The sequence below is a fragment of the Halichoerus grypus genome, chromosome 2, assembly GCF_964656455.1.
Source record: "Halichoerus grypus chromosome 2, mHalGry1.hap1.1, whole genome shotgun sequence".
NCBI lineage: Eukaryota > Metazoa > Chordata > Mammalia > Carnivora > Phocidae > Halichoerus > Halichoerus grypus.
The window spans coordinates 191700134-191710214 of NC_135713.1; the positions used below are offsets into that span (position 1 = coordinate 191700134).

Consider the following 10081-nt stretch of genomic DNA (forward strand, 5'->3'; position numbering starts at 1 on the left):
TTTCCTTTCTCTCCAGAGAGAAGAAGATGGTGGAGATCAACTTCCTGTGTGTCCACAAGAAGCTGCGCTCCAAGAGGGTGGCTCCGGTCTTGATCCGGGAGATAACCCGGCGAGTTCACCTGGAGGGCATTTTCCAAGCTGTATACACTGCCGGGGTGGTATTACCAAAGCCTGTTGGCACCTGCAGGTAGAGATCTCTTGCGAGGCCCTCAAAGTCCTGGTGTGCTCGCTCTCGCTAAGGAGCTCGTGTGCTGAGTCGCAGCTCTGGCCCTCAGTCGGTGCATGCCCGAGAGCGTCCTGCTTCTCTCCTGCCTGATGAGATGGCTGGTGGCTGCCCATGGGAGCCGGGGCGGGGGGAGCACGGAAGAGTGAAGGGGGAATTTGTAGGAACAGACTGGAGAGTGGGTGCCCTGTCCAGAGGGGTCAGCCGTCCTCCGCTCCCACTGATTCCTGCCTTTTGGAAATAGGAGGTCATTCCGCTGGGGTTTTGTGGTAGTTTTTAAGGACCAGCCCAAATCTGGGTTTTGATGGTAAATGTCCAAGAGTTTTAAGTGGTTGGCTCAATTTTATTTTGAATATTCTGTGGGCCAAAGAGAACATGTTTGATCCCTGGGTGACAGGGGACCGCCTCTGCCTCAGAAAGCTGTTTGAAGGAATTGAACAGTCTCTGCCTCAAGAACATCAGAAGTGAAACACCAGGCAAATGCAGTAGAGGAGGGAGGAGGAGGGTACACATTCTGAGAACTACAAGTCTTTTCCTGGACTTGGCTTTTAGAATTTGGGGAAGAAAAATAGAAAGAAAATTCGGAAAGAGCTGTGGCAGCCCTGCATTTACTGGGGGCCGTTGGAGAGCCCACCACCGGCACTGGCGCTCATGGGGCCTGGCGGGTCTCTCCCGCCACCTGCTGGCCATCTGGAGAGTTCCATGCCTTCGCTCTCCACGGGACTTGCCAGAATCCTCTGAGGACAGGACATCTGTGTCCCCCACAGGTACTGGCATCGGTCCCTAAACCCACGGAAGCTAATTGAAGTGAAGTTCTCCCACCTGAGCAGAAATATGACCATGCAGCGTACCATGAAGCTCTACCGACTGCCAGAGGCCAGTGGTGCTGCGGGCGCGATGGGCGGGGGCGGGAGAGGCTGAGAGCCGGGCCCTCGGCAGGAACGCATCAAGGCTTGGGCAGGGCGGGGGTCCGAAAAGTGACCCAACTCAGAGTTTCCTAATTCCTCGACTTTCTGTCTCTGTTGTCTCTGCTGTCTATAGCAAGGATTTTATTTTAGTTTGACTTTCTCAGTTCTCTTGCATCTGCACCTGGGCTAGCTTCCGTGTCATCTGTGATGAGCTCAGAGAACACCTATTCTTTGTGACTGTAGCCCAAGCGAGGCATAAATAGATAAACCTGCTCACTGAGCCGCAACACCGCCCAGAGCCCGTGTAAATAAGCTACAGAGCGTCTGCCAGGCCTCGGTTGGGGAAAGGAGGGGTGACTCCAGCCTGTGAGGGGCGCCCAGATTTCTTTTTTTTTTTTAAGATTTTATTTATTTGACAGAGACACAGCGAGAGAGGGAACACAAGCAGGGGGAGTGGGAGAGGGAGAAGCAGGCTTCCCGCTGAGCAGGGAGCCTGATGCGGGGCTCGATCCCAGGACCCTGGGATCATGACCTGAGCCGAAGGGAGACGCTTAACGACTGAGCCACCCAGGTGCCTCGGGGCGCCCAGATTTCTAATCCCAGTCCCCCGATCCAGATTTGTCTGGTGAAGGAGTAGGCAGCCTGGAGTCAGCTGGTTTTCTGTTCTGGGTCTCAGTTTACCTAATTTTCCAATGAAAGAAATGCTGCTCCTCATTCTCCCCTTGCGCCTGGTTTCAGGATCCTAACGACCTGAAAGTCGCTTGTCCTCCCGCAGAGCTTCCAGGGTCAGCGCGGTTACTGGTGCCCGCTGATCAGGGGGCTGCCTGCTTGCCTTCGTCAGCCACCAGACTGGCTTAATCACCCTGGGATCGGGCTGGTCCAGCACTGGGTCCGGGTCAGCCGTGTCCTGTTTTGAGAGACTGTGACAGTTGGATACTGCCCCAAAAAACAGATTTGGGGGGGGCTGTGATGGTGTCTCCTCTTCCTGTTGTGAAGACAGATTTGTCCTGAGTTCTAGACAGGCAGCATTCTTAAAGCGGTGTCGTAGCCCAGAAGAATGTCTCTGGATCTCCCCGCCTGTGGGTGAGAGCCCCTTTCAGTGCAGAATTCGAGGTGTCCTTGTGGGAGCTGCTGCCATGTAGAAATGAGGTCAGTAAGTGTTCCCCGGAGACATCAGGCTTACTGAGGAATTCGGGTGGCTGAGGTCCTGGAGCAGCTCTTCTAAAAGCAGTTCCTACACAGGGAAGCAGTTGCATCACGCAGCGACTGAGGTATATAAACTGTAATGCCACGCTGCTTTCAGATCGGCTGACCCCGCCTTTGTGTCTTGAACCTTTGGGGATGTTCTGTCAGCCCCAGGATTTACTCCAGAGCATCAGATGGGTTCATTCCACTGAAGCCTTTCTTAAGAAAAAGCAGTTGTGGGGTGGGATCCTGGTTTAAGATGCAGTCCCAGGAGTTTGGTGCTTTTCTTCACAATTTAACCAGCAGCAGGCCCGGCTGGAGGCAGACTGCTGCGGCAGGGTCTGAGCACGCAGGCAGAGCGGGCCTCGGGTGTAGACTCTGCTGGGCCTGGGGGTCCCAACATGCCTAGGGAAGGAGCTGGTCTGTGAAGGGCTCTCCTAGTCTAGAGGAGAGAGACCAGCATAGGAGATCGGCCACAGCTCGGTGGGACAAGGTGGCGAGGGTTCGGAGGAGAGGAGCCAAGAAGGGCTTCGCCAGGTCGACGAGTAGCCCGGGCCTGGGCCCACCCCGGCACATCCACGAGGGTTTTGCTCCCTCATGGCACCATTAACATTTGGGGCTGGGTAATTCTGTCGTGGGGACTGTCTTGTTCATTATAAGATGTTTGGTAGTTTCCTTGGCTTCTACCCGCTAGATGTCGATAGCACCCCTTCTAGTTGTGACAACCGAAAATGTCTCAGAGTATTGTCATATACTCAGAATCACCCCCGTTGAGACCTGCTGGGCTAGAGGGACATAAAGGACAGTCAGAACTGTCTGCCAACTGGTCCAGAGGGTGGAAGGTCTTCTGCTCCCTGTTAGGGAGTTTAGAGCAAGGGAGGGGCGTGCTGGGTTGTGTTTTCTTAGGAAGGTGGCCTGGGCCATGTGGATAAGAGATCGAAGCAATAGCCTAAGCCAGAGAGGGTGGCCTTCACTAGGGGGGAGAGGGCCAAAGATACTGACGAGGCAGGCCTCGCGCCTGAGCGTGTGGGGGCCATGAGTGAGAGGCCACTGGCAAGGATGACTGAGGGTTCTTTCTTGATGGCCTGGGTGGATGCCTCCAGGGTTGGGGTAGGAAGGGAGACAGTGTCAAGTTTCCGGTGCCCTCAGGACTTGAGAGGGAGTCAAGAGGCTCATGTTCAGCACACCTGATACCGTCTCATCTGTCTGCCTTCCAGACGCCCAAGACAGCTGGGCTGCGACCAATGGAAAAAAAGGACATTCCAGTAGTGCACCAGCTTCTCACCAGGTACCTGAAGCAGTTTCACCTCACGCCAGTCATGAGCCAGGAGGAGGTGGAGCACTGGTTCTACCCCCAGGAGAATATCATCGACACTTTCGTGGTGGAGGTGAGTGGGGAGGGGTGTCCTGGGCCCCTGAGAGGCATTCTCCTTCAGTGGCTAGGTTCCCCAGGCTCGGGGACTGAAGACCCGCCTGATGGCAGTGTTGGCCCCCTAGACTTCCTTGACCCTCCTTGCTCGATCCTCCCTGAAGACAGGAAGTTGTAGCTTGTCCTTGCTAACAGGTTACCCTCTGGACTTGGCGTGAGCCCTTCTTGCCTCTGCCCCCACCCGCAGTCCCCGGGGTGGGGGGACGGAGTAGAGAGGACTAGGCCCCTCTTCCTCGGGTGAGCCTCTGAGCCCCGGCTGCCGTGCTTGTGGTAGCGCTGGCCAGGCGTCCGCGACAGTCTGCGGGGCTGTGAGCCGCAAGGAGCCCCTGACGAGGCGCAGGGAGGGCGCTCGGCAGGGTCAGCCCGCAGTCCGGCCTGGATTCTCCTCCTGGCTCTGTCCTCAAGTGCCCTGGGCCAGTGCGTTCTCTCCTGCCTGCACCCCCTGTTTCGGTGTGTACCCAGTCATCTCGGGGGGCAGAGCTGCTGAGGGCGGTGTGGGAGCAGTAGGAAACGTGCCGCTCCCGGGCCGCAGGGTCCCCGCGCGTGCACGACATTGCCTCCTAGTGTTGTTTCCCCTGCAGAATGCAAATGGTGAGGTGACAGACTTCCTGAGCTTTTACACGCTTCCCTCCACCATCATGAACCATCCGACCCACAAGAGTCTAAAGGCTGCTTATTCTTTCTACAACGTCCACACCCAGACCCCTCTTCTAGACCTCATGAGCGACGCCCTTGTTCTCGCCAAAATGGTGAGGAGCAGACCGGAGGGCCCGGAGATGCGTGGGGACGGGGCAGTGGGAGCGGTGGGGGGCACAGCTGCCTGGGCGCCGAGGCTTCCGGCCCTCCTCGGCCTCCCGCTCCGCGTAGGAAGGGGCCCAGCACTTCTCAGCCAGCAGCCTGAAACCAGGAGGGAGCAGGGAGCATCCACGTGAAGGGAAGGCACTGAACTCCTGGTTCATTTCAGTGAGTTCCGTTCTCACGGGCGCCGCTGCCAAGGAGCCTGAATAGCCAGGCCTGCTCCGGGAGTAAGGGGTTCTCCTACGACTTCCCCAGCGTGGGAATGGGGAGATTGGTCTCTGTCGTGGTGAGTCATTGGAGCGGCTGACTGTAGGGCATGGGGGGTGGGGCCCAGGCCTCTTTGACCCCCAAAGAGGTCAGCGTCGGTCAGCCCTTCGTCGTGGGTCCTGCCCGAACTGAGACGAGGCCGCATGGGCCGGCCGGATGGTGGCCAGGTCAGCGTGTGCCCTGCGAGAGCTTCTGGTCAACTGGGTGAGATTTAGGAAGTGTCTGTCACGGTCTAAGAGCAGCGTATCCGCTGCCGTAAAGGCGCAGGGTACACAGCAGAGGCCTAGTAGCCGGGGTGTCGGGGAGTGAGGGGACAGCACAGCTGCTGAGCCGCTGATAGGAGCCAGCTTCTCAGAGGAAGTGCTTCGGGGCTTGGTCTCCAGAGAAGACCGTGCCAGTGACCGGTGTTTTGGGGAGCCTGACATGGAACCATAGGAGCAGTGACCTGGACGCTGAGGACACAAGGATGCACTTGGGCCACTAGGGGCCAGGTGGGGTGGCGTTCCGAGAGTCACGAGAACCACCCCTGGAGAGCAGGTGCTGGCTGGAGTCTGGATCTAACGAGGATGCAGCCGGGGCTTCCGAAGGGAGAGTGTTCTCCCGGCTGCCTGCGCCATGGGCTGGGATGTGATAGAAACGGGCAGGAAGGCGCGGCAGCTTTTCTCTCTCTTCACCTGTTCCTGTTTCTCCCCGCTGCCCTGTAGAAAGGGTTCGACGTGTTCAATGCACTGGATCTCATGGAGAACAAAACCTTCCTGGAGAAGCTCAAGTTTGGCATAGGGGACGGCAACCTGCAGTATTACCTTTACAATTGGAAATGCCCCAGCATGGGAGCAGAGAAGGTACGTCCGTGCCCAGTGCAGCTGGGGTCGGGGGGTTCGTGTTGCCGGCAGAGATGGGGCCACGGGTCTGAGCCCCAGCAGTGGCAGGGTCCGCATTCCCCTTCAGCAGCTGGTGTGAGGGTGGCAGAGGGAACAGGCCCCAGAGCCACCCAAAAGCAGGAAGCTTGTCTCCAGCTTTTTTCCCCACGAGGTGAGCCACCTCAGCAGGGCACTGGGGACCACCTCAGGGAACTGCAAGTCCAGCTGCCCGCGCTTGGCCAGGAAGGTTCTAGTCTAAGGATCTGAGGGGTTTCCTCTGCTGGGCTCCTGCCCTCATCCCAGCGTGATCATCAGCCCTTCCTCTGGCAGCTCCAGAGGGCAGCTCCAGGCTGTGGTATCCTCAGGATTTACAAAGTAAGTGACAGACGAGCTGGAGAGAGGCCTTGGGACTAGTGACGCTCAGGTTGCTGGCGGTTGCTTTCTTGAAGGATCTGATGGATGTAGGAAGACCCTTGTAGAGGTTGAGTGAGCCCGCTCCCACAGCCCAGTGGCCCTGTGTGGACTCAGTCCTGTGGGACTTCTGAAGTGGGGGAGTTGGAGGGAGAGGGGAGGGGGACAGACTCGGGACAACTGTCAGCTCAACTCTGCCTCTCCCCGTTGGCTCTCTTAGGTTGGGCTGGTGTTACAGTAATCAGTTGCCAGTGAGATTCTGGATAAAGCCACTGAGAAGTCAAACCAGGAAATGGAACCCCACCACTTGTTGGTCCAATTTTCACAAACGTGAGAATCCCTGGCAAAGGGAACAGAACTGAACCGGCTTTACCAAACCGCCACTGAACTTGACAATTGTATCGCAATGGCGTAGGCTGCGTGATGTCACCTCCGGCCGTGTCTCTGGTCTCCCTGTTTTCCAATTAATCACATCCTTCTGCAGCCGTGATCAAGGGAATGTAACTGCTGAAAACTAGCTCGTGATTGGCATATTATGGAGTTAACGGGTGAATAATAAAAGTATATATATATATATTATATATATATAAATATTTTAAATATCTTTCATGTTCCAAATGTACAAGGATGTTCGGTCTCTAATGAAAAACTGAATCCAGGTCATTCCTCAGAATTAGAATCCAGGGACTGTGGCAGACAAACACATACTGGTACAGTGAATTGTTTTGTTCTGAAAGCAGGCATTGACTTTTCTTGGGGGAGTAGGAGAAAGAGGATGTGGGGGATCTTCTCCATCCCCCTTCTGGATGGGCTGAAATGATTAGCTTTGAGAAGGCAGGGAAAAGTGGAGGGCCGGTGCCGAGCCTGGGGCGGGCCCAGAGCTCGCAGAACCGCAGGTGAAGTCCTAGATGGGCCGACCCTACCCAGGCTGCCCTGCAGGGACCAGGCCTTTTCCGCATTCTTTCACTGGCCAGTGGGGACCATCTGTGGGTCCCTTCTTCCATCCTCGCCCTGCTCCCTGTGGGAAGTCACCCTGCCAACTGATTTTAAAGGGCTCTTTAGCCAGCTATTGTTGCCAACCTGAGAGGGATGAGTCCCGCATGACATTGATTTTCCACTGCCTGGGGTGACTGGCAGTTTGAAGGGGACCTTTGACCTTGTAGCATCTGGGACCTTGTGGAGACCGTACCAGTGCAATCCCTGCTGAGCTCGGCTTAGAGCAAAGAGCCAGCACCCTGATAGCCCTAGGGTGGCTGGCCAAGGATGGCGTGGGGACGATACCCAGACCCCTTCAGCCGCCAGCCCCTGGCCTGTGCCTTCCGATCCATTAGCCATCTCTTGTGCTCCTTTCCAAGATGCGCAGCCTGCAAGTGGTAGCGAGGAGCCGTGGCCAGACACTGATCTGGATTTGATGGCAGAAATGATCGCGTGTCGCCGTGGTGTGAGTCTGATTTTTGCTGATGATGTTTTGTGGATTTTTGTGGTGGTGGTGGTGATGGTTATCGATGCTGCCAGTCCCCCCAAAAGTGATGGAGCCTCAGGTCCCGTGGCTGTCCGTGTAGGCCTTTCTCCGCTGTGCTCAGCCAGGTAGCTTGGGGAGGATTGGGCTGTGGAATTGTCGGAAAGCCCCGTGCCGGCTTGTATGGAACTGTGCTCGAGGAGAAGGTAAACGGGGGGAGAGCGGGGCGTGTGTGTGAGCGGCTTTCCCGGCCGCTTTCAGCTGCCTGCAGGGGGAGGAAGCCTTAGCCAGGAGGCCAGGTTTAGCCAGTTCCCACTGACTGAAGCCCTGCTCTGCAGGCTAAGAGCTAACAGAGCGGAGTTTCGGGCTTCGGGTTTGCCAGACGCTAATTGTGCAGAGTCCCCAGAGCTGGAGGAAACTGTGCTTGGGCTGGACTCTGTAGACCGCTGCTGGAGCCCGCGACTCCACTGTCCTGCATTCTCATCAGCGGCCGCTAGGGGCCTCCCTTGTCCCCGTTGTCCCCGTGCTGCAAACTGCATGCCCCAGCGATCTAGGCTGACCTTTGACTCCTTGACTCCAAGATACCCAGACCAAAGAAGCTGCTGTTCTTAGCAAGATGTGCACTGCATTCCACAGACGGGAGGAGTCCGAGAGACAGGGGCTTGCCTTGACAGCCTCACGGACACCCAGCGCCCCAGACTCCCAGAGCAGCTCACCCTGTGCATGCATCTGAGGATATCAAAGAACAAAGCGCCCGACTCTTTCCTACCTTGGGCAGGACCTGGAACTTGGAAAGGCTTCCTGTCCTTGGCTTGGTCAGCTGTGGGCCAGGTACGGGCCCAGCCGTTGCTGAGATTGGGGGTGCACCACAGCCCCGGGAGTGAGCTTTGCCTCGGTTGACCCACGTCACAGGATGGAAACCGTGAGTCTGTGGCTGCTCTAGAAGAAACAGATCTCCTGGAAAGGCCCCCGTGTCTCCCTCCAAGACCGTGTGGCCTGCTCCCTGGACTCTGCCGTTGTGTCACGGTGGGGACCCTGCCCAGCCCTCAGCACCCCCTCGCCGGTCTGCAGGAGGCAGCTTGGCGCCTGCTCTGAGTCTCTTTTTTTGTCCAAACAGTTCGCAGGTTCTTCACTCCACCTTTGCCAGGACTTCAGGTCAGAGAGCTCAGAGAGAACCATTGCTCGGGGTTCAGGGCCTCCCCACAAGGAGCCCCGCAGGATGGTGGAGCCGTGGCTGGCGTGAACCAAACACGGGAATGACCCTGGGGCCTCCCAAGTTCTTCACCTGGGACCTGCCTCAGGCAGCCGTGGTTGGAGGGCCTCCCCGGCACGGCCCTCACCCTCTGCCACCAGTGCTCCTTGCTGGCACCACTGGGCTTTTGGACTCCATGTTTCCAGACGTTTACTTCCTGCCTTTGGATTGACTCTACATTTGACCCCTTGGCACATTCCCACGGCCTCTGATCTTTTGTGGGGAGAGAGCTGGGTAGAAAGGAGGCCTCAGCTCTGGGTGGAGGTGTACATAGGGCTCCCCCAGCCCCATGCCTGCTTTCAGAGACGCTGATGTCTGGTTTGGAGGCTGGCCCACACCAAGCCACCTCAACACCCAGTTTGCCTTGCCTGCAACTCTCATCTAACTGCCATTGACCCCCTTCCTCGCTGGCTCACTGAAGCCCAGGTGTGGGGGTCCCTGTGGTCTGAATTCTTTGCCCAAAGATGACCAGCATTTAACCAACTGAAAGGATGGCCCAAAGGCCTGGGTAGCTTCACGAAACTGCCATCTGGGAGAGGGTAAGGACCTGACTGTCAGGCCAGGGGAGGGGAACGAGCACATCCTCGGCCAGTGCCTACCCACCCGGGCGGCAGCCTTCTTGTGACCTGGCCCGCCTGCCCCCGAACCAGAGGAGACGCAGGTCGTCTTTGGTGTCACCCGACTGCAAAGTGAAGGCAGGCCTGCCGACGGGCTATCTCCTAGGACGTTGTGCGGGACAGTCCCATTTAGTTAAATTCGAAGATACTGACTGCCGGCAAGGGGTGCGAACCTGGGAACAGAGGGGGAAGCTTCCCTTTTGTCTGGGCTTTTCTCGGGGCCATGGGAGGGGCATCCATTTCCCGGGTCGGGGAGGAGGTACCAAATGCATTGTAGTCCCACCGGTTACATCTCACTTGTTTCTAATAAAGGAAGCAGCTGAACCAAACCTCTCGGCCCTCGCGTTCCTCGGGTCAGCAGGTGGCAGGGGCACCGACGGGGGGGGGGGTCCCTGGCCTGGGCTGGAGCACCCTCTCCGAGGGCAGCAGGGCCCCCGCGAGGAAAGCCGCTCGTGCGCGTTCCGTGGGGGCAGCTTTGGAATACTGTCCTCCGGCAGGGTTCTCTCTTCAGGGCAGAATTGGCACTTTTCCCCTAACTCCTCCCATCCCGGGGCGAGGGGTCGGGGCTGACCCAGGTTCACTCCGTGTGAGAGGAGCCGCCGGGCCCTGGGCCGACAGCAGGGCACGTTGGCAGTGGTGCCAGTCCCAGGCTTCGGTGGCCGGGAGCGAGCC

The 10081-nt window shown here is 57.6% G+C and overlaps 1 protein-coding gene across 2 annotated transcripts in view; it reads left to right on the top strand.

The window, feature by feature from the left end:
* The window catches only part of NMT1 (N-myristoyltransferase 1), a 32420-nt gene extending 22682 nt beyond the window's left edge, over nucleotides 1-9738 (top strand). The window contains exons 7-13 of one of the 2 annotated variants that reach the window (XR_013445123.1): nucleotides 17-187; nucleotides 991-1099; nucleotides 3534-3704; nucleotides 4327-4494; nucleotides 5515-5652; nucleotides 6302-7522; nucleotides 8122-9738. Coding sequence is in view for 1 of the 2 variants with exons in the window: in XM_036116791.2 (XP_035972684.1) it covers nucleotides 17-187; nucleotides 991-1099; nucleotides 3534-3704; nucleotides 4327-4494; nucleotides 5515-5652; nucleotides 6302-6322 (778 nt within the window). In the remaining variant the exon portion in view is untranslated. Of the gene's footprint in view, nucleotides 1-16; nucleotides 188-990; nucleotides 1100-3533; nucleotides 3705-4326; nucleotides 4495-5514; nucleotides 5653-6301 lie in introns of both variants that reach the window. The other variant, XM_036116791.2, reaches the window with a different exon arrangement.
* Nucleotides 9739-10081: the final 343 nt, after the last annotated feature.